The following is a 24,704-nucleotide window of genomic DNA, read 5'->3' on the forward strand; positions in this document are numbered from 1 at the left end:
CGCGCGAGATGTCGTGGCGTGTTTTGATTGGCTACGCACGTTATTTTTACGTGCGTAGTACTGATGTAATATTTCTTCCACCCACCCAGTGCAGTTTCAGGACAGCGTGATCTAACACATGGGTGGACCAGAAACCAACCGACTTGCCTACTAGACTTGCAGTCGACATGTGGACCAACACTATGGTCAATAGTCCCCATGCTTCATTATTCAAGCAGACAATATCCACTTCCCAAACCAATAAAATAAAAACTGAAACATCGATCAAGCATAATGGACCCACGTTTGATAAAACTGCAGTAAGGATTTCCATAAACTGAAGCTCTTCAACAGCCGGGAAAAAAAACAATCCCGCAAATAAAGAACCCTATAAGAAAAATTTAAGAGCAGAGCCATACAGATAACTCACCGTGGACATACTCTCCAGAAGTAGAACTAGCACTCAACTGGGATTGCGTATCGCCGCCGGCGCTGGCTTGAAGATGGCCGGAGATTGTCCTTAGGCGGCACTCAGCGGTGTTCTCCATGGACATCCGTTTCCTTCCTTTCCCACGCAACTTTGCTGCTAGGTGTTGAGAATGAGAACAAAAAACAACCGATAAAACCCACCAGTAGCAGCCAATCGATACCCATTTGGCACCGTAGACTAACTATAATATTCAATTTTTATTCTACAATTTATATTAGGAATTTTGCATTGGTATCACATAATTCTGATATATTTACATATCTTGCAACTAAACCTCTATATTTATATACGGTGCTTCTATAGTTAGTGCTGGCTTTTATGTGATATTAATAATTAAAATATTGTGTGTGTTAATATAAAAGTTTAGTGTAAGATAAGTAAATACATAAGAATTGTGTGCTTTTATGTGAATGCCTCAAAATATATTTTCAATTTCCAAATACTATATATTTTACATTTAAATTTAAATATTACACCCGTATTATTCAAAATATTTGAATAAAATAAATAGAACCTCCTTGAAATCTCTAACCCTCTCACTCATACAAGAGGTAGCAACTCTATCATAGTCTTAGATCCCTATTCCCCTTTATGCTTGAACCCTTACGATACAGTTGCAACTAGAGTCAGTTAAGAAAGCAACGACAGGATTGTGACGTATAGAGCCCATTGACACCCGCCTCTAGCAGCCTCATTTTTTCTTATCATCTATGTTTTAACGGACAACTATTATTTACTGAGTTTGATTTTTCAAGCTCACCCATTAATATTTTTATATAACAGGTTTCACTCAGTCACTTACCAAACCATTTCCAACAGAGCTGGCTTTCCATCTTTAAATCTACTTTTGGTACTTTCAATTTCACATTAGTTGTTATATTGTCGTTTTTTAGGTATGAGTAATTTTTTCCTTAGTTTCATATTAGCTTGTTTAAGTGATGTTATTTTTTTGACGTATTAGTTAGACGCTTATTTAAGGAATACATTTTAGTTTTCTTTCTCTTTATGTCATTATATGCATACATTTTTTTTCTTAAAGAATATGAAACATGTTTAATTGTTTTTATCATGTCATGTATTGTGAGGGTGTGCTACCTTATAAACCCGAGTTATGACTGAGTGGTATCAAAGTTTATGTTTTGCATTTAGGTTTTCTCATATTTGTATTCATTTTTTCTCATATTCAGTTAGTCAGTTAGTTATCCAACCAATGTTGATTTATAAGATTTAGGGTTTGTTTGGGACAGTTGCAGCTTATTGAATAATCTGTTGATAAGCTAATTAAAAATAATATGCTTATAAGCTAGGTGAGGTGGCTACTACAAATTTTTTATTTTTTTTTTTGAAAGCTAGACCGCTGTCAGAAAGCTGTCACCGCACATATATAGGTGCGATGTGAAAAGTGAAAACACATTTTCAAAATGCATAAGCTGTCAAAATGCATTTTATTCAAACAGGTTAGGTGCATTTTCAAAATGTCACCGCACAAAATAAGCTACCCCAAACGGACCCTTAGAAAGTCGATGTTAGGAAAAGTTGGCAAGGTTGTTTCATCTCCCCCATCAACAACCCATTCTTAGCAATGCCTGTTAGTTCCTCCCCGTGGAAAAATCCTTCGAAGAGAACGAACTTCATTTCCATTGTTTTATTTTTATCCTCATTCAATTCTATGTCATCTCATCTGCCTACGAGCATAGGACAATCAATAAATTTAAGAAGGATACATCAACAAAAAAGTAGTAGCTCGTATTACCTTTAGAAGTAAGTACAACCACATCCTTCTGAGTTTCCTTCATAGCCTCAATGACTGGATATTCAGCTGATTCAACATATTTCATAACAAAATTATTAAGAAAAGTCACAACTTACAATCATTCATTTAAAGATTTTTATGCAAAAGAACAGTTAGAATATCAATGTATAGTCATACATATCAAAGAATATTAATACACTACCAACAAATTTTCATCATCTGTCACGAATCTTGAGGCAATATTTTGAGAAAAAAAAATCCAAACTTCAATGAAGAGTCATCCAGAGCTCTGATTTTAGTAAACTTATGGTCAAACTGACCGGCTCGATGAGACAGATCCAATGATATAAAAACTAGTCCAATCCGAGCTAGATCAAATCATTAAACCACTCTTGGAGGATTTTTGGAGGCACCTGGAAGGTCAAACGGATGTAGAATCTAGCGAGTTTATAATCGAATCAAGCATTTCGACAAGATAAATCCAACGAGACTAAGATTGCTCAATTTCAACGTTGTTAAAACACTCAAATGTCCATCAAACGCCATATGATCGAGGGAAGCTCCTCGGACCGTCGGATCAAGATAATTCATATTTATGCATTAACTACACCCAAAACACTATAAATAGAGCCCCACCCCTCACATGAGGGGAGAGGCTGTAGAGAGAACTTAAGGAGAAGGAGCTCAAGTCCAACTTCCCTGTTTCAGTCGATCGTCATTGACCACCATCGACCGTCCAAGACCAACGCCGACCTCCGTCGACCACCGCTGACCATACGTTGTCAGTTGATGTTATATCTTGGAAAATCTAGTAACCATTTCTCGTTTATGGGACAAGTGTCCTCTGTAATCAACAACTTATAGTGGATTTTTATAATTGAATCAGGACCCGTGATTTTTTCCCTTTACGGGTTTTTCACGTAAAAACTTATAGTGTTATCATAGGTTGTTTCTCTTTCATCTAAGTGTGTGTTGAATCCTCGTGCAATGCTAAGATGATAAAATCTATCACCGCAAATTTTCTAGCACGCATCAGTTTGGCTCCGTCAATGGGAAGCTCTCATTCCCACCACTGAAGTACTTGCTCAATTTCATACATGGCCACCAGACAAAATATTCGGGATAATGGAGCACCTCACCCCAACGCCCATCATTTCAGGGAGCTGTCACAAAGTCAAGGGCAACATGTTTCTTCATCTTTCCGCCCTAGAAGATGTTATCCCGCAAACAAGGCGGTTTCAGGTCCTTCTATGGAAGATCGAATGCAAAAAATGGAGAAGTCTCAACTGGAGATTATACAACTCCTACGTGGGACCCAACAATCGTTGTCCATACCAATGAACGAAACTCGTTTACCATTAAATCCACAAACTGTGAGAAACATGTTGCACAGATGAGCTCGTACTAGCCCCCTCCTCAAGAAGGAACACTTCTCTTGTGAGGTCATGATGTTGAACTCCTAGATACTCAAGTTCCACTTATCCATCTCGTGCAACTCACCCGACATCGCCACATCTTCCTGCCATTATAGATGATGTCATTCGTAACAAACTACGATGCCTCATCCTGTAATTATTCCCCATAGAGAAAAAGGATCGGCTCTACACTCACCGTAAAATCCATGAATCCTCTCACTTAGCGGATGCGGTTCTCCAACACCCCATCCCAACAGGCTTCAAACTTCAGAACATCGATACATATGAAGGGATAATCAACCCCTACGAGCATATTGATCATCATCAAACCATCGTGCATATTCAACCTGCCCCTAATGTGCTTCTGTGTCAAGTGTTCCCGACTACTCTTAAAGGACAAGCTCAAACATGGTTATACTATCTGTCAGGGGGCAATGCAAACATCTTTAATGAGACTGTCAGACTGTTTGTGGAACAGCTCGTAGCAAACCGACGGATCATCGATGATTCATTCCATCGCTCGGGAATTCGTCAAAGCAAAGAAGAATCATTGAAGGACTACTTTTGCAGGTTCTCTACTGAAGGCCGACAGATTCCAGGAGTAGATCCAGAGTTACTAAGAGAAGTCTTCCTTGGGGGGCTCTGCCCAGGACCCTTCTACTCATCATTGATGCAAAAGATAGTTTGTTCTTATCTTGGCCTTGTTCATCGTATTAAGGCACAAATTTCTACAAATGAGGTCATCATTGCTCAAAATGAACAATTTGAGCGATTAGGGGGCAAGCACAAGCTTAATGTTGGGGATACCAATCAAATATCACAAAAAAAAATATTAGACCACAGGATAATCGTTAGCAACGATCAAAAAAAAAATATACGCCACTCAACACGTCACATGTTAACATCTTAATGACAATCAAGGATGAAAAGACTGTCAAGTGGCCAAGGCCGTTAAGAATTCCAGATGGTGGAGACCATTCTCAATATTGTCATTTCAACCGAGCAAAAGAACATTCGACATAAATATGTTTTCAATTAGGGAAGAAATTGAACGTCTAATATGCCAAGGTCACCTGGGTCGTTACTTACAAGAACAATGTGAGTAGAACCAGAAGAGAATCATTGGAGTTGTCGAATGAGAAGTATAGCTCCATGTCATCTTATACGAGTAAAAGACTGGCTTATGAAATCTTAATTTTATTTTAACAAAATTTTCATATTATTTTAAAATGTCATTTAATTGAAATTTTCTTATTTTCTCACAAAAGAATTTTGTGTAGAAAGCCCCATTGAGAATAAGAAGCTACTATGCCCCTAAAAGTCAAGCGCAAGAGACAAGACTCGACGGGAAGATACAGTACTCCTAAAAGTCAAGTCTAATAAACAAGACTCAATAAGAGGCTATTATGCCCTTGGAAGACGAGACCAAGAGACAAGTCTCAATGGGAAGCTAGTAGTGGACAAGGTTCTCACTAGAAAGACTCCATGAGGGCAAGTAGTTGACAGGGTCTCCACTAAAAGACCTCAGAATGCTACAAGTCTTAGAAGATACATCAAAGTCCTTAGATGGCTACAAGCCTCAGAAGACACAACTACACTTAAGGACTTCAGAAGGTTATAAGCCTCAGAAGACACAGTTACATCAAAGGCCTCAGAAAGCTACAAACCTCAGAAGACATAAGTGCATAAAATTCCTCAAAAGGCTATGAGTCCCAGAAAAATTTTGCACAATTAAGAAGTCAGAATAATCGTGGAAGCAACAAAGAAATACATTGTTATCACCTACAATTGTTACGACAGATGATTAAAAATGCTTCAAATATCAATATATACATGTATAATGGCTACAACAAATCAGTTCATCTTCAATTAATGCAGCATCTCCTTCTTAAAATTCCATTACTTTTGATGATCGTCAAGGGGTCTCCATATATTGCCACTACATAAGCATGAAAATCTCCTCTCATGGCGAGACGAGAAAATTACATCATTTCTTCATCACCTTAAGTACGTGCAAGAGCGGCATGAGATTCTAGTCCAGAAATAGGACTCAGTTGCTTCATTGCAGCAACACGCCGCTTCGATGCTCCGCCGCAACACTTTATCGCAACTCTTCGTCGCACCACTTTGACGCAACCCTTCGCTGCAACTCTTCACCTCAACGAGAAATAGGACCCAGTTGCTTGCCTGCTACTCATGACGAGGACGACTTTTTTCTTTCGGGAAATCTTGAATCAACTGTTAGGTAGGGATGAAAACTCTACAATTTTTTCCTCTCATTGGCCTATTTATAGGCTGAAAAACCCCCTATATTTATGATAAAATTAATTAGAGTCATTAAAAAATTAGTTATTCATTAAAAAAATAAAAACTATTTGCAATAAAAATTATATATATATATAATTTTCGATTTTGGGTTCATCGAAAAACATGCCAGTTTAAAAAATATAAAAATATAAGGATATAAATTATTCTTATATACAAGGAAAAAAACCATATATATATGTTGATACATACATAAGACAAAAATAAAAAAGTTCTAGATCTGGATATTTTCGGACGACCAAATCAGACTCACCCGAAAATAGGGGGGCAACTGATACGCCACCAACAAATTTTCATCATCCGACACGGATCTCGAGGCGATATTTTGAACAAGAAACGTCCAAACTTCAATTAAGAGTCATCCAGAGCTCCCATTTTAGTAAACTTATGGTCAAACTGACCGGTTCGATGCGACGAACTCAATGATATAAAATTAGTCCAGTCCGAGTGAGATCAAGACCGGATCAAATTTTTAAACCACACTTGGAGGATTTCTGAAGGCATTTGAAAAGTCAAACAAATGTCAAATCTAGCGAGTTCATAATCAAATTGAGCGTCTCGACAAGATGAATCCAACGAGCCTAAGATTGCTCAATTCCAACAGCGTTAAGGCACTCAAATGTCCATCAAACACCATCCAATTGAGGGAAGCTCTCCGGACCGCCCGATCAAAATTTTTCATATTATAATATTTTTTACATTGATTACGCTCATAAAAATATAAATATAACCCCACCCTCACATGAGGGGAGAGACTGAAGAGAGAACTTGAGATGAAGGAGCTTAAATCCAACAACATTCCTGCATTCGTCGATCGCCGTTGACTACCACCTATCGCGAGCGACCAACATCGACCTCCGTTGACCACTGCCGATCACCACCGACCACAGCTGATCAGACGCCGTCAGTCGATGTTATAATTTGGAAAATCTAGTAACCATTTCTCGTCTGCAGGACAAAGGTCCTCTGTAATCATCAACTTATAGTGAATTTTTATAACTGGGTCAGACCCCGTGGTTTTTTCCCTTCACGACTTTTCCATGTAAAAACTTATGGTGTAATCATAACCTATTTCACTTTCTATCAGAAGGTGTGTTGAATCATCGTGCAATGCTAAGACGATAATCCATTACTGTACCGCCACAAATTTTCTAGCACACATCACATATCAAAAATAAAATAACATTTAGATTTAAAAATGTTGATTGTGCTTAACCACAGTGACACTTCATAGTTGTAGTTTAAATTCAATGTATTTTTTAATTTTTTTTAGGTTTATGTAAAACATAAGAATATTCATTAAATGTAAATTTTATCGAAAACTTCAACACAATTGTTTTTTAGATTTTGATTTTTATTTGTATTTTTTGTCATCTTCTTTAGTTTGTAAAGTATTAAATTTGTAATAAATTAGCTCTTATTTTATAAATTTTTTGAAAATAATATTAATATTCTTATTGTCTAAAATTTTGTATTAAGTTTGTTCTTGTAATTTTTTTAGCTAATCAATTTTTTTTAGATAATAAATGTCCTGAACTATTGTATAAAGCTTGCTATTGAAAAATTTTTATATAAAATGATTAATTAAATTTCTTAAAATAATAAATAATATAATAATTTTATATTCTAACGAGCCAATTTCGAGCCGAACACGAGCTAAACACGAACAATAAATTATTATTCGAGCCGAATAGGAACACACTATTCACGAGCTATTTCAAACACGAGCCAATTTCGAAACTAAACCAATTTGGAACTAGCCGAACACGAGCCCAGCCTGAGCTCGCTCAGGCTCGGCTCGTTGACAACCCTATCCTTGACTTGATACTTAGTTGATTCAACATATTTCATAACAAAATTATTAAGAATAGTCACAACTTTTGATCATTAATTTAAAGGTTTTTTATGCAAAAGAACATTAAGAATAACAGCCATACATATCAAAAGAAGATAAAATAACATTTAGATTTAAAACTTTTGATTGTGCCCAACCACATTGACACTTCATATTCTTCATCATATAAAATTAACTTTTTTCAACCTATATCACTTTTCATATAAATATCTATGAAATTTTTAAGAGAAATATTCATTTGCACCATCAATCTTTTGCATCTTTTTAATGTTAAATGCCTAATCGCCTTGCCTAATTTTTTTAATTATTCTTTATATAATACAATAATGCTGGTTTTTAATTCATGTTTAGATAATAGATTGCGAGCATATAATATCACTATTGAAAAAAACAAATATTTGAATTTGATTAGATGTGCGAGCAAGCCAACTCTAACTCAACTTGTTAACAAAATTGTGAGTCGAGCTCACTTATTTTGTTAGGAATTTAAGTATAATTTCATATTTGAGCTAAACCGACTTGACCACAATGTCACCTCCCAAAAGAGTTATTAAGAGAGGCGGACAACCTGAGACTTAAATTCTACTTTTCGGCCCTACACATAGCCAATATGAGACTATTTGTCTGTGATATTCTCCTCCACCCATTCACGTGCCGCCCTCGTCACGGATCGGCTTCGCCGAGAGTCCCACTGAACCATGGAGAGTCCACACACCTGATAGACAGTGATCTGCTCTGATACAACTTTTCATATCACAAAAGAGCTCTTAGAGGTGGTGGACAGTTCAAAACTTAAATATTGTTTTTTGACCATACACCTAACCAATATGAGACTATTTGTTCGTGACAACGAGCTAGTTTTCACATGTGACAGGTTAGACTGCCAACTTATATTTTTTTAATTTTATCATTTTCTCAATAATTTGATGACCACAATAGTGCATATTTTAATTAAAAAATAAGCGCCTCATGTTAATTTTTTAAATAGATGTATCTAATTATATATATATATATATATATATATATGTATATAAAATATAACTTTTAGATTTTTTTCAATTTCACCCATTACGAAGAATATTTACAAATTTGTACAATTTTAAAATTTTAAGGGGCAAAATCCCTAATTGTTTTCCGCAATCGCTATCGCGTGTTCTGTTGACCTCTCGCCGCGCTGCGGAGCCCTGCAACCGAGAGATGGGGAGCTCCTGCGACTCCCGCCTCGAATTTGGGAAAATGGAGCACGGGTTATCTCTTGCGCCTCTATTCTCTATTTTCTTTCGAAACTCCTTATATTTTCCTCAGAGTTTTTGGATTTCATTTCTGTATCCTCTGCTTCGATTAGGTGTAAGCACTACAGGAGGAGATGCAAAATCCGAGCACCATGCTGCAATGAGATTTTCCATTGCCGTCACTGCCACAACGAGTCCACGGTAATCTCTGAAGCCGATTCGCTTTCTTTCCTTTTTTTTTTTTTTTTTTTTTTTTTTAAGTTATATCTATATGCATATTTTGTCGTGCCCATCTTCTGCCTTCAGCCTGTCTTATTTAAATTTATAAGTGCAGAGTAATCGCCATGAGCTCTGTCGTCATGATGTCAAGAGCGTAAGCGCGCAATCTTTTATTTTGAATTTTTTTTTTTGGCAGGAACTTGTTTGATCGATACGTGTTTTTAATTTTTTTACAGGTAATCTGTTTGATTTGCGATTGCGAACAGCCGGTAAAGTGGGATATTTTGATATTTTTAGTTGCAGGTTTGGCTGTGTTTTATTTTTACTGGATAATTTTGCTTTAATATTAGGTGGCTAAAGTGTGCGCCAACTGTGGCGTGAATATGGGGGAATATTTTTGTGAGGTTTGCAAATTTTATGATGACGACACTAATAAGGGACAGTATCATTGCGACGAGTGTGGTATATGCAGAGTCGGGGGCCGAGAAAATTTCTTCCACTGCCAAAAGTGTGGTATGCTAACTTTTTTTTTTCTCCATTATTTGCTTTTGAGAATTTTTGTTCAATTTTGAAGATCTGCATGATAAAAATTTACCTTGCATGGTGTGCTCAGCTCGTGATCGGGCTCACTCGCTTGGTTATCTATTAAGTTTGGATCATATTATGAAGAGGCATGAGATGTTGAAATTCAATATAAAATTTCTTACCAACTATAACTGGAAATCTGTCTTTAATTTTTATTTATGAAAGTTCTAGTTCTAGAGAAATGAGCATCCTTGGCTGAGCAATGTTTGTTTGACATTTATGAGCCCAAGAAAGAATGCATCTGCTTCCAATATAATTTTTTTTTTTGTATGAGCAACTAAAGAATAATGAATCCTCAAAAAGGGGTCACCAGTTCAATGTATTGCTATAAGCAAGGAAACATCTTGATCTTGAGAAACTATGAGGTTATAGAAGAATTTTTATTAGCATAGGCAATGCCAATTTGGAAAACTTGAATTATAGAAAGTTTAGAAAACAACGTACCCATTTGAGAGAATGATACCGGTGTTAACTCAAACCACAACGAAAACATAAATATTATTTCCGAATTCCAAACATATTACAAATACGATATGAGAAAACAAGAAATAGATGACAAACAAACATGAGAACATAAACAATAAAAGACGTCAATGGGGAATGACAAGGACAGAGGCTTCTGGATGGTGGCTGGTGGCTGAGGAAAGAGGCTTGCGACTGTAGGGAAGTGATGGGCATCCACTGGAACAACAAGACAACTTGGGGTGACAACCAAAACATCAGCCAATTGTTGTTTGGGGCTGCTGGATAACAGGAAAACAACAAACCGAAGACGTTGCGTGTTGCGATGGCGAAGGTGGAGGGTTGGGACAATGAAGGCAACAAGGAAGGGAGGATAAAATGATGGAGTGGTTGGAACTGCAGAAAATAGTAAATCCTTGCTGTTCTGGGTGGTGGCAGTAAAATTGGCAATGGTAACGACTTCGAACCTCAACTGGAGAGGTGCAGAATGCGATGGAGGCTGGATTGGATCTGCTCAAAACACTTTAATATTTGCATATGCTCAACAATTTTTGCTTGATCTAAAAATTAAACAAAGATATTTGCAACGCTTTTAAATTCTAAGACATTTGCAATAAAAAAAAACCAAATTCTCATGAATTTATATTTAAAAGATCCAGTACTGGTCCTAAATTTTCTCCATACAATTCTTTTCAAGTTTGAAGAACAGGATAGAGAAATATTATTACCAAACGTGAAAACTGAGATATTTATAAAAGCAGAAAATCAAGTCCTCATAGATATATTTTTAAAAGAACCAACACTGCATCTGAATTATCAATATACAATCGTTTCCATGTTTGATGGAGAAGAAAGAAAATGCAATCGTTGTTCTAATATGAAAATTGAGACATTTGCAATTGAAAAAAAAACCGAATTCTCTAAAATTACATCACTAAAATTCTCTCTATACATATCTTCTAAAGTTCAAAGAAGATGAAAGGGAAATTCCATCACTAATCTAATATGAAACCGAAACGTTTGCGATAGCAGAAAACCAAATTATCTTGTTTGTATTTTTAAAATAATTATCACCGCTCTTAAATTCTCTTCAAACAATTCTCTTAAAGTTTGAATAAAAGGAAATAAAATTGCAATTACTGATTTAACCTGAAAACTGAAACATTCACAATAGAAACGAAATCAAAATTTCATGTATATATTTTTAAAAGAACAAACACTGCTCATAAATGTTTTCCATATAATCATTTCTAAGTTTAAAGAAGAGAAAAAGAAAGTATCATCACTGATCTAACATAAAAACTGATACATTTGCAATAACAAAAAACCAAATTCTCATGGATATATATTTCAAAAGAACGAACACTTCGAAACTCTATTCATACAATCCTTTCAAAGTTTGAAGAAGAGGAAAGAGAAATACCATTACTGACGTATCACGAAGATTGAGACATTTGCAATAGCAAAAAATCAAATTCTGATGTATGTATTTTCAAAATAATTCCGCACATAAATTCTCCAAACAATCATTTCAAAGTTTAAAGAAGCGGAAAGGTAAGTTTAATTGCTGATTCAACATAAAAATTGAGACATTCACAATAGAAAAATAAATAAATTCTATTGTTCAGTTGCTGATCTAACATATTTTCAACAGAACGAGCACTGGTCCTAAATTTCCTCCATACAATTCTTTTCAAGTTTAAAGAAGAAGAAAATAAAATACCATCACTGATGTAACATGAAATTTAAGACATCTGCAACAACAACAACAACAACAACAAAGCCTTAATCCCACTATGTGGGGTTGACTACATGAATTCTTTTTCTCCATTTCGTCCTATTTAGTGTCGTATTTTCATTTAGTTCTAGTAAATTAAGATCATTTTTTATACAATAAGCCCAAGTCTTCCTAGGTCAACCTCTGCCTTTCTTAACACGAGTCGAATCTAAAACATCTACTCTCCTAATCGGATCATCAGATGGTCGACGTTTAATTTAAGACATCCGCAATATCAGAAAATTAAATTCTCATGGATAACTTTTTAAAAGAACAAACACTGTTCCTAAATTATCTATAATACAAATCTTTCTAAGTTTGAAGAAGTGGGGAAAAAAAGCATCACTGATCTAACATGAAATTTGAGACATTTGCAATGACAGAAAATTAAATTCTCATGTATATATTTTCAAAATAACTAGTACTGCTCCTAAATTCTCTCTAAACAATCCTTTCAAAGTTTTGAGAAGAGAAAATAAAAATGCAATTATTGATTTAACATGAAATCCGAGACATTCTCAATAGAAAAAATCAAATTTTTATAAATATATTTTCAAAAGAACAAACACTCCTCATAAATTTCCTCTATACAATCCATTCCAAGTTTAAAAAGAAGAGTAAAGAGAATTCAATCACTGATCTAAAATGAAAACTGAGGCATTTGTAATATCAGAAAACCAAATTATTATGGATGTATTTTCAGAATAACCAGTATTGCTCGTAAATTCCCTCTATATAATCCTTTTCAAGTTTGAAGAGGAGGAAAGAAAAATGCAATCACTGATCTAACATGAAAACTGAGACGTTTGTATATAAAAAAAGATTAAATTCTTATGGATATACTCTCAAAATAACAAACGACAATATTTTCAAATTTTGAAGAAGAGAAAAGGGAAATGTGATCACTAATCTAACATTAAAAGTGAGATTTACAGTAGCAAAAAACCAAATTTTCTTAGACATTTTTTTTAAATAACAAGCACTGCTTCTAAATTTCTTTCATACAATCCTTTCCAAGCTCGAAGAATAGAAGAAAAATAAAATTATAGATCTATCATGAGAACTGAGATATTTGCAATATTAGAAAATCAAATACTCATGGATGTCTTTTCAAAATAACTAACACTGCTCTTAAATTCTATTTATACAATATTTTTAAAATAACCAACACTATTCATAAATATAAGAAAGCCACTAAAGAAACAAAGTCACCAAAGCTCCGAAACATCTAAAAAACCAAATAGTAAAACAAGAAAGACAAGGCTAAAAGACGTAACAAAATAACAATATACCATAACCAAACCACAACAACAAAAAGAAGAAGAGACATTATACATACAAAGAAAAGAGGCGATGACATCTGAACAAGTTTGGATCGAGATTTCGCCCTAAAACCGCAACATCAAAGAAAGTGGTGGGAGGGGAAATAAAAGGCAAAGCGAGGGTAAAATCGTGGATATGGGGAGGTATAATGCCATTTCCATGGGGGAAGGGATTTTTCAACCAAAACGGGGCATCCGTCGTGGAACGCATCAGCTCCCATACGTTCCCCCTTTCTCAGTTATGCGGATGACTGACACCGAAAAGCAGGGCAACAGCCGAATGCCAATCACGTCAAAGTGCCTTTCGAAAACAAAAAAAAAACCCCAAAATGGCTCCTAAACAGGCCCTTAGTGGTGCAGAAATGAAATATTCGAACCAATACCTGATAAAAATAATTATAATAAAAATTTAATTAATCATGTTCGAGCTAAGCATGAACTTAATTCGAACAAATGGGTTTGAATCAAGCCAAATATGAATGCGTTATTCACGAGCCATTTCAAACACGAGTCAAATACAAACAATAAATAATTTGAATGAGCTGAATACAAACAAACCTAGATCTCGCTGAAGTTCGACTTTTACACCCATAGTGAGGAGCATATCAAGATCGTGAAATGAGCAATGTTTTGTATTACAATACTGTACCAAACCTCATAAGTTAAACTGAAGAACTTTTCCTTCGGTGTGAATCTAGTCGACAGTGGATTGAATCCATATGGAAACACCAAGTCAAAGTTACACATTCAACATTTATGAGAGGTGTCAACCCAAACTTTTTCCTATGTTGTGTCCACTATCATCTCTTTACTTCCCCTAAACCCTTCTACCATGAAAGTGGTCAATACCACATTCTTATTCTCTGAGCAAATCGTAACATAAAAAAAAAATTCAAACCTTCAGTTGTTAGCTTCTGTAACTATTGGATCACTGACACCTCCTAAATTTCGGTGGCTTGAATTTCTGAAAAATTCTTAGATGTTCTTCAACTTTTGAACCAAATTTAAGTTTGGGCACATCTTGTGGAGGATTTTTTAATAAAAGCCATCTTGTCAACCACATGGGATCGATTTTATGATATATTGCAGCTCATTTTATTTAATAATAAATTGTGCAATCATAGCTATTCTTCTCATTTGCTCTATATTGTGATCTACTTCTATTAGAATTATCTTCTGCCTTGATTTCTAATTCTATAGGTTCTTGGAGAATTAGTGATCCATTTTTTTGGGCATTTTCTTATATATGTTTATCTATAATTGCATAATTTGCTATTAAATACAATTTATTATATAATAATTGACAGCATGAATTGTTTCCCAAATCATTTGAATCCATTATTTGAATCAAATTGAAATTTAGCTTTGTTTTTATCAATTAATATCTTAATCAAATTCATATTTCATATAAATCCAATCACGTTTCCAATATCGACTATAATTATAATATTTGTTTTGATATCACTTTCTGTTTCATCTCAATCACAGTTAGGTTTATAATATAGGAGAAATTAGACAATTTTTACGGACAACCATTATGAAATATACTTATCAGGATCATGTGAGTAGGGAATTAGTCTTACCGAATCTTCACAAATGAATTCTTAACATTTCAATTAATCTTTGATATCAAATATATATAGGGAAGCATATATAACTAATTTCTAAAACAAAATATATAGCTTTTAAAGCACTTAAATGTAAAATCATCATACTTAAAAAGGTTTTTTTAATCATCCAAAATTTTTATATTCAAACAGTGTACAAAAGACAAATCATCTGATTAGTAGTCCATTTGTTTCTTAACCCTCTCTGAAAATTAATATAATAATATTGAATAAGTTATAAATTTGTGAGATAACCAATGATTAAGAAAGATTCTATATATTAGAGAGAATCGATAAGCATGCCGGACATTTACTAACATGAGTAACAATAGTAGAAATAAAAAGACACTAAATAGTGCAAAATATATTACTAAAAGTAGTAAATAAAATAGTGGTTAGAAATAAATATACTTACTGAAAATTTTCTTTTTCATTATATTATGCAATTTCATGTTTGCAATCATATTACTTGTACTTTTATTTTAATTATTCATTTTTTTTTGTCTTCTAATTGTCATGTTATATCTACATAATCTTTGATACATGTTATTTCGTTGACTTGTCACTTAGCCCTGGTCTATGATAACTACTGATAAAGATTGATCGCCCTCAATATCACATTGATCAATGATCCCCAATCCGCTTCACTTTTAATATCAATACCTGAGAATTCAGTCATTTACCAACCTTCACATCTCATTTGAATTTTGCTTTCTTTGCTCAAACCTGACAATTTCTTGGTCTTTTTTTCCTGTTTTAATCATTTTAATATACATTTTTTTAGCTTGAATGTACCTGCAACAATCTCTTAATTATCATGCACAATAAATAAAATATGACATGTAATTTTAATAATGTTTACTCACTAAAAATAATTCTATGAAACATTATAAATTGAAACAAAAAATGTTTTTATTTTCATCATAAATCATGCTAATGATAACTATACTTAATTAAAAGAAAAAAATCTAAATGTCGGCACACAACCAGTAATATACTAATAACCACCATCAGACTTCAGTTCTACAGACCATTTGCCTCATAATTGAGCATCTAAATATCTAACATAAGTTGACGGGTTGACCTTGCTATGAAATTTATCTTCAAGCTCTCCTCTCTTCTCTTCTATCTAGGGGTGTAAACGAGCCGAACACGAGTGAGCCCAGGCTCTGCTTCTGTTTGGCTCGTTTATATTTTGAGCTAAAAAAGTGTGTTTGTGTTCAACTCGTTTGCTTAGCTAGCCGAACACGAGCCGTTCACGAACAAAGAGTCATTTTTAGCAAACCTTAATCAGTTAGCCATAAGATTTTAAGGATTGGGGGCAAGATTTAAAAATTATTGTTTATATTAAAACATCATTTGAATCTAATTTAATAATTTTTATTCTATTATCTTAATTAATACTTTTAATTGATTATAAATCTTTGTAGCCTTATAATCAATTAAATTTTTTTAAAACACTAATATATATATATAATATGATGTCCGGTACAGCCGAGAGCTCCGCTAGGGCTTCCAATGGCGATTTTGGTCGCAATTGATTCTATCGAAAGGACCTCGCATTGTCGACTCTCACGTCGTCATCTGGCGTCGACGTTCGCAACTTCCTGTCGCGGCCCGCGTCACGATATCGCCCCTCTGCTCACGTCGTCGTCTTCCTCGATATCACTCTAGCTCCTGCTCGATATCGCTCCATGCCTTTGTCGCTCGCAACTTCGTCGTTTGCACCCGACTGTTTGGTTTACTTTTATTTCGGCTCGGCGCTGCTCCTGCTTCTGCGCCCGATAACTGCATTTTAGCAATCTCGCAGCAGTTTTAATGCTGACAGCCTCTGATGGCGTTTCCTTCTTCTTTGGTTGAGCCGAACAAAGTCTCCTTGACACATGTGGTGGGTAACCCTCAGGTGGAGTCCATGGTGGTATTCCCCTAAATTTATAAGGAATCTCGTGAGAGTATAGATGATCTTTCTTTTATTAAGAAGAGAAGTAGGAAAGTTGAAAAAAAATAATCTTTTTCTCTGAATCAAAAATTTTTACTATGACGGAAAAACTCAAGTTTGCTTTTTTTGAAAAATTTCAATGGGGACACTCCTGTGGATGCTATCAGAAAGAGCGTTGATTATCTCAAGCTAGTAGACAAGTGGAAAGTGAAACTTATGGATGAGAGACATGTGTTGATCCAACTAACAGTGGTTGAAGATTACACCAGAACTTTTTCTAAGAAATATCTTAATATCAAAGACAAATCAATGAAGTTACTCAAGTGGTCTCCTAATTTCGACCCAAATTATGAAACTCCCACTGTACCGATATGATTTAATTTACCTGGTTTCGAGCTGTATTTTTTTCACCATCAGGTTCTCTACTCTATTGGGGCCATCCTTGGGGATCCTTTGAAACTAGATCTGCCTACTTTTAACCTAATCAGACCCTCGGTTGTCAGAATACTTGTAGAAAAGATATTACTTTACCTGATATTACTGAAGTCTGGCTAGGCACAACCCATAAAGATTATTAGCAACAAATCGTCATGAAACACAAACACCCATATTATTCTCACTGTAAGATGTTTGGTCATATCCTTGCTAAATGCCACAAGTTTCATCATAATTTGAAATATAAGGTTCAAGTGAATAAGGATGGGTCTAACCCTACTGCTGTGGACATTTTAGTTTCACCTGAGGAGGATACTGCTAGAAAAGAGGTGTCTGTTGTCTCTGAGGACCCCTCATGACACTGCAGTTATTGTTACTACGAGTGATGCGGTGCTGACACCTACAAACTACATAGAAAATAATACTGCTGGACTATTACCTATAAATGATAGTGTTTAAACTGATAATCAGGAGAGCCTCGCAGCTCCACTTCTTCAAGAAGTATCCGGTGTAGAGGCAACTCGTACTTCACATATTCCAGGACATGTTGTGGGTACTACTGTTGATATTCCTTCTGCTTCAACTCTACCCCATCATACTGGTTCTTCGAAGGAGGAATGGCAAACTTACATGTCCAGGAGGAAGAAGAAGAATGAAGATTTACTAGAGCTCAGAAGTCTTATGGATGATAATTTGGTTACTATGGGTAATGATCAGCACCTTACCAATCTGATAGCTGGATCCCTATCGAGAACTAGAGCCAGAGGCAAGACTAGATTAGGATGACCCACACTTTTTCAGCGCCTGAGTGGCTTTTCGGTTTTTTTAATTTATATTGTACCAATCTTTTACATTTTTTGGTGTGTGTTGTACCGTGTAGGTTGGGTGTTTAGGCCCACCCATACAAACCTATCTGTACCTTTCTCTTTAATATATCAACCCTTGGGCTTTTTATAAAAAAAAAATATATTCCAATCCCATAAATTTGTGTGTTTAAGGTAGTGTTTCGTCCGTTCGATATGTACATGCGAGAAAGAGAAAGAAAGAGTGAGTATAAGAGAGAATAGAAGTAAAAATAAAACTTAAACTAAACCCATAGACACTATTTTCCAGAGTAAAATATAGCTCTATCCCTCTCTGACTCCTCTGCCTGCTGCTCTGTTCTGCTTGCCGGTCACATATTCCTATCTCCCACTCAAATTCAAACACAATAGCCAAAAGCCACGATCACCTCTCCATATTGAGCGGCAACCTCCACAAATAATTGACTCAAGACCTCATTATACTATGTCTCTCCCATCCTCTCTGTTTAAAAGAAACTATAATCACTTCTCGCTCTTCTGCTTCTAAGCTCCCTACTATTCCAATAAAAAGAGCCGAACGCGAACTTACTAATCTTTGTTCGTGTTATTCGTGTTCGACTTGTTAACTTAGCGAACGAGTCGAACACGAACTTCTTAATGAGTCAAACACGAACTTCTTAACGAGTCGAACATGAGCTATTCGCGAACGAGCCTTTTTGACAACCCTACTTTTATCCTATCTTCTTTCTCATTATTGTTGGTTACTTTCAGTGTTTCCATGCAATAGTAGTTGCCTGAGAGCTTCAGTTAACGTTCTGCCTTCATACCTGCTGTGGTGCCAATCGTGTCCCAGCCCTCCATTACTTCCAATATGGTGGATTTGCTACAGTCGTCGATTACTGCTAAGTGTTTACACTGGTTTATTCAAGTGAACTAAATGTTTAATATATATATATATTTTTTTTGTAAAGCCAATTATTTTAAAAAAATCATACATGCTTTTATATATTGATTTGGTCAAAGCACAATATAGTATTTAATAAACAACAACAACAACAAATCTTTTTTCCCACTAAGTGGGGTTGGCTACATGAATCATTTTTCTCAACAGCTTTTTATTGAGTGTCATATTTTCATTTTATTCTAATAAATTAAGATAAATTTTATATGCAATATGCCCAAGTCTTTTTATGTATATCTCTGCTTTTCTTAACATAAGTCAAATCTAAAATATATAGTTTCCTAACAGGATCATCAGATGGTTGACGTTTAATGTTACCAAACTATCTAAGTTGACTCTTTAATCTTGTCCTCCATTGGAGCTATGCCAATCTTATGACGAATATATTCATTTCGCATTTTGTGTCTAAGTGTCAAGTCACTCATCCACCTAAGCATTCTCGTCTCAGCAACAGTTAAATTTGTTGTATGCATCTCTTTTAAAGGCCAACATTGCGCGCCATTGAGCATTGCAGGTCTCACCACTATCTTATAAAATATTTCTTTCAATCTAAGGGGTACTTTTCTTTCACACAATGACACAATAGGCTCGATGCATTCCTCCACTTCAACCAACCAACTTGAATTCTACTAATAACATCTTCATCTATATCACCATCACTTTGTACAATAGACCTCGAATATCTAAAACGTTGACACCTTTTGATGATTTGATCACTCATAGTTATAACTTTACACTTGAGCTACTACTACTAAAATTACATTCCATGTATTCAGTTTTAGTTATACTCAAACGAAGGTCTTTGGACTCTAATGTAGACCTCGGACTCTAATGTAGACAATGTAGACCTCCATAATTCTAGTTTCTCCTGAACCCTTTATCTAGGCTAATCCACAAGAAGGATATCATCAACGAAAAACATACACCAAGGTACATCCTCTTGTAAAGGTCCAATAAGAGAATCCATTAGCAAAAATATATGGGCTCAAAGTCGATCCCCAATATGATCGAACTGAAGTGGGAAAATACTTAGTCAATCCTCCTGTTCGAACACAAGTAATAGCTCTAGTATATATATCTATCATGACTTGAATATAAATCATATCAACACATTTTTTCTTTAGAACTCTCTAAAGGACTTCTCTTGGAAACTTATCGTACATTTTCTAAATCAATAAAAATCATATGTAGATCCTCCTTATTCTCGTACTTCTCTATCAAACCTCTCAATAAATGTATAGCTTTCATAGTAGTCCCACCCGACATAAATCAAAACTGATTATGCAAAATCTTTGTTACACGTCTTAATCTATGTTTAATTACCTTCTCCCATAATTTTAAAGTATGTCACATTAACTTAATTACTCTATAATTTGCACACCCTTGTGCATTTCCTTTATTCTTAAAATAGGGACAAAAATACTCTTCCTTCACTCCTTAGGGATTTTCTTAGTTTTTAAAATAATATTAAAGCGTTTAGTAAGCCAAGGAACTTCAGAATCTCCTAAATCTTTTCACACTTTAATTGAGATATCATTAAGTCCTATTAATTTTTTACCATTGGTTTCTTTAAAGCCTCCTCCACTTCTTTTTTTGCTAATGTGAAGGTAAAAATAAAACATTTTGTTATTATTAATGATATTAAGATCACAAAGGTCCATCATATTTTCAAAAACTTCATTGAATGTTTATTAAAATAGTTTACCCACCTATGTTGAATATCTTCCTCTAAGAAAAATACTTTTTGATTTTCTTTTTAATACATTTGAGTTAAATCATTACTTTTTGGCTAGTTTATACTTATATTTTTTAATCTCTTTTGTGTCTAATATATTGTAAATGCCACTAAAAGCAGAGTTTGTAGCGTCGCAAATTGTTCTTTTAGACTTCTTGGCGGTCACCCTATAATTTTAGTAGTTCTCTAAGCTTTTATATTTAAACCAATTTTTATAACACAACTTCTTATTTTTAATCTTTTCTTGCATATTATTATTCCACCACCAATTATTTTTATAAACATTTCCTATTGATTATTCTTTATATATTTCACTACTTGTTTGCTATTGTTTGTTACTTTCACACTTAGAATTAGCTTCTTCATAAATATCTCAAATCTTGAAATTTTGAAATTTATGCTTAAAAATATTTTTTGTTTGTTTCTTTTAGGCCCCTTCTAATTTTATGACAATGATTCCTAGTATTCTTTATCTTGCAACTCTTCATCTTAAAAACTTGAACTAATAAACGATGTTAAGTACTTAGAATCTCACTTGGAATGACCTTGCAATCTTTACAATTTGGATGATCTTTTCTTCTCATAAGATAATAATCAATTTGTGTTGTATTAGATCTATTCTTATAAGTAATAATATACTCATCTCTTTTCTTAAATAAAATATTAGCAATAATAAAATCATACGTTAAAACAACATCTAATATGGCTTTACCTTCTTCATTAATCACTCAAAAACTATAGCCACTATAAAAAATTTCTAAAACCTTCTACGACTCTACCAACATGTCTATTTAAATCTCCTCCAATAAAAATTCTTTCTTCAAGAGATATCATTTGTATTAATTATTCAGATCATTCCAGAAACTTAATAAAAACAGTTTGCATAAATTTTGGGAAATGCAAAAAGATAGGGTATATTTTAAAATAAATTAAATTTACATCTTTTGGTCAAAATTATGTATTACAGTAGTCCCAAGGAACTCATTCTTGTAGAGTTTTCCTAACCCAACTGAGAAGTCAAAAACTGTATAATCAATTAGGCTTCAAATTCAAACATTCAGACTGACCTTATATGAAATCCTGTTGGTATCTTCTCATCCAAATACTGAACTAAAATTTGCCAGTAAAAATCCTGTTCTTGTCCGTGGACCAAAAGTCTTGATGCTTCAATGAATGGCTTCAGAACAAAAAAAAAAAAAATCGAGATCGAGAAGGCCCCAGAACAACTGTTTCATTGTTGTTGCCTTTGCTTGAATACTTTCCTGGTCTTCGAAGAAAATCTAGATTTCAGGTTTGCTAGACAGGCCAACTACACTTTGAATTTTACCAGTCTCCATAGCTTCAATAATTTATTAAGAATTGGATGAGGGTGCCATTGAGACTACTATTGTTGATTTATCCGTCCATATGAAGACAAAGCCTTTCTCTCTACTTTATGCAAGAAACTGCTGCTGGCAAAATCTATGTTGCTGTCCCTCTATTTTAACCAATGGAAGTTCACTTCACCTCTCCACAATTGCTTTTCCTTAAAGGTCACCCATTTACTATCAGCTTTCTCTGTATGTTGTGGAAATGCAAGAAATAGGAAGGAAACAGTCCGCCAGTTGCATTCCGGTGGATGTCAGCTAGGAAATCGATGACTGCTGTCTAGCATAGACTTGGGAGAAATCAATAAGTTCCAGGGATCGATTGTGGCGAACTCCCAAACTACAATATCATTTCCTTCCCTTCTCACCTCTCCAAACTTGGAGAGTTCACCCAAACAACAGGGAACTCCTTCTCAAACTCAAAAACCTGAGAACAAACAAAAAATTATCTGTTCTCTCTAAGGAGGCTGATATATCGACTAACCGGATTATCACTTGGACACCTTAATTACTGATCCTAAGATGAAAAAATAAAAGAAAACTGCAATAATAACTAATTTATTATGATAACCCTGTTATAATAAGTGCAATTATAATTATCCAGTGATAGTTCCTTCAATTTATTGCTTCTAGTGAGGAGACCCACCGAATTAATTGGAGGGCTTAATTGCCTATGTATTACTTGGTCAAAATAATTTATTCTTCTTGTTAATGATATATATTACTATTTATGCTCCAAAGCATACAGTTCTTGGGGGGCTCTCAGGAAGAGGAGGGAAGAGTTCCATTGGTGAATGAAATATTCTTTTATACTTATGAGGACAATAAATGAACTATTATTTCTGTTTCTTGTGTCTTTTTTCTGTTTTTACCACTGTTCACTTTTGGGTGCATCACTTGAGCCAACCTTTCCAGTACATAGCGGTTTTATAAGCCTTACTATTTTATAATGATGCCGTTGATGTGTATGAAATGCAGGTTCCTGTTATTCAATTGCATTGCTTGATAAACATTTGTGTATAGAGAACTCCATGAGGCACCATTGCCCTATTTGCTATGAGGTTTGCATTTTTCAAATACTCGGGGCTTGTTTGGGATCATTTTTATTTTCTATTTATTGCTTTGATTTAAATACTTGTTTTTTTAGTACATTTTTTGTTTTTGAAAACAAATTAGTTTTTCAAATTAGTTTATTTTTAAAAACACTCAAAACATCAAAAATTATTTTGACTGCTTAAAAAAACAACTAAACTTGTTTTACCATATCAAATATGTATTGTTTTAAATAAAAACATAAACAAAATAAAATGAAAATAAAATAAAAATAAAAATTAAAAGTGATCCAAACAGCCCCTTAGCTGTCTTAAAGGTTTGGTACTTTCATAATTTTGGAAGCAATCATGCAGTATCTTTTTGACTCACTTCAAGAAACCAGTGTTTTGAAATGTGGACACACAATACATAAAGGATGTTTCCAAGAAATGCTAAACCATTCTCAGTAAGTCATAGTACTTCGTTTTGCATTATTGCAATGGATATGTCAATTTTTGTGATACATAGTCTGATCACTAAGTCCGTGCATTCTTTGGCATTTCTTTTTTGCTAGATACGCTTGTCCAATATGCTCAAAGTCGGTATGTGATATGTCAAGTCACTGGAGAAAATTGGATGAAGAGGCAAGAAGTGAGCCTTAAACATCTACTTTCTTCTTGATTCACAATTTTAGTAATTGTTCACTGCACATTATACTTAAAGAATTTTCTTGATTCAGAAATACGACTGTTTTTGTTTATTAAACTCAATCATGTTCACATTGCCAAACATTAAGTTTTGATTAAAATTTTTTAACCTTTGTTCTGTCCATTGTGCATATCTGAACTCTGAAGTATAGAGTAACCATAATTATATTATAATTCTGTAAAGGACACGATGTTGAGATCACCTTAGTGACTCCTCAAGGGCCAAAAGTTCAAAACCTTAACATCTTTCCATTTTCTATATTATATCAGTCTGCTGTATGATAGTAAATTTCTATATTCAAAGAAGTGGGTGATCTATATAGCTCCTTAAAATTTTTTTTCTTTGCTTATATTCTTTTAAGAAATCCATAAAAAATTTCCTCCTTTTAAATGTATTCTTTGCAAACCAGATGTTGATTCACATAAGGGACCTGGCGAGTAAGCTCTCCTGATCAAATCACTAGTCATGTGTGATTGATACGAGTTTTTTATGAGGTTGTGTTGATCTTATTGATTTTATGAGATCATTTAATTTGCTGGCATGCAACTTTTTCAGAGAAGGCATGGCGATTTTACGAGCAGATTTCATTTATGGGTAGCAGCTTCTTCGAGTGCCAAAAGCGCATCATATAATTTTTTTCCTTCTATTAGGGTGTACAAAATATAAATATTATCACGTAAGAACCATTCAAGATGCAGCTGCT

At 34.3% G+C, this 24,704-nt stretch overlaps 2 protein-coding genes across 4 annotated transcripts in view; one reads left to right on the forward strand and one right to left on the reverse strand.

Annotated features, from left to right (window-relative positions):
- LOC110019952 (long chain acyl-CoA synthetase 6, peroxisomal-like) overlaps window positions 1-628 on the reverse strand; it is a 120,018-nt gene extending 119,390 nt beyond the window's left edge. For both annotated transcript variants that reach the window (XM_020717855.1, XM_020717854.1), the window contains exon 1: window positions 410-628. In XM_020717855.1, the coding sequence (XP_020573514.1) occupies window positions 410-418 (9 nt within the window). In that variant the 5' untranslated portion in view covers window positions 419-628. The remainder of the gene's footprint in view (window positions 1-409) is intronic.
- Window positions 629-8,944: 8,316 nt separating this feature from the next.
- The window catches only part of LOC110019940 (E3 ubiquitin-protein ligase MIEL1-like), a 46,352-nt gene continuing 30,592 nt past the window's right edge, over window positions 8,945-24,704 (forward strand). The window contains exons 1-8 of one of the 2 annotated variants that reach the window (XM_020717834.1): window positions 8,945-9,064; window positions 9,163-9,250; window positions 9,384-9,422; window positions 9,505-9,537; window positions 9,619-9,781; window positions 23,240-23,322; window positions 23,668-23,759; window positions 23,868-23,937. In XM_020717834.1, the coding sequence (XP_020573493.1) occupies window positions 9,015-9,064; window positions 9,163-9,250; window positions 9,384-9,422; window positions 9,505-9,537; window positions 9,619-9,781; window positions 23,240-23,322; window positions 23,668-23,759; window positions 23,868-23,937 (618 nt within the window). In that variant the 5' untranslated portion in view covers window positions 8,945-9,014. Of the gene's footprint in view, window positions 9,065-9,162; window positions 9,251-9,383; window positions 9,423-9,504; window positions 9,538-9,618; window positions 9,782-23,239; window positions 23,323-23,667; window positions 23,760-23,867; window positions 23,945-24,704 lie in introns of both variants that reach the window. The other variant, XM_020717835.1, reaches the window with a different exon arrangement.

The sequence above is a fragment of the Phalaenopsis equestris genome, unplaced genomic scaffold (genome assembly GCF_001263595.1).
Source record: "Phalaenopsis equestris unplaced genomic scaffold, ASM126359v1 Scaffold000088, whole genome shotgun sequence".
Taxonomy (NCBI): Eukaryota; Viridiplantae; Streptophyta; class Magnoliopsida; order Asparagales; family Orchidaceae; genus Phalaenopsis; species Phalaenopsis equestris.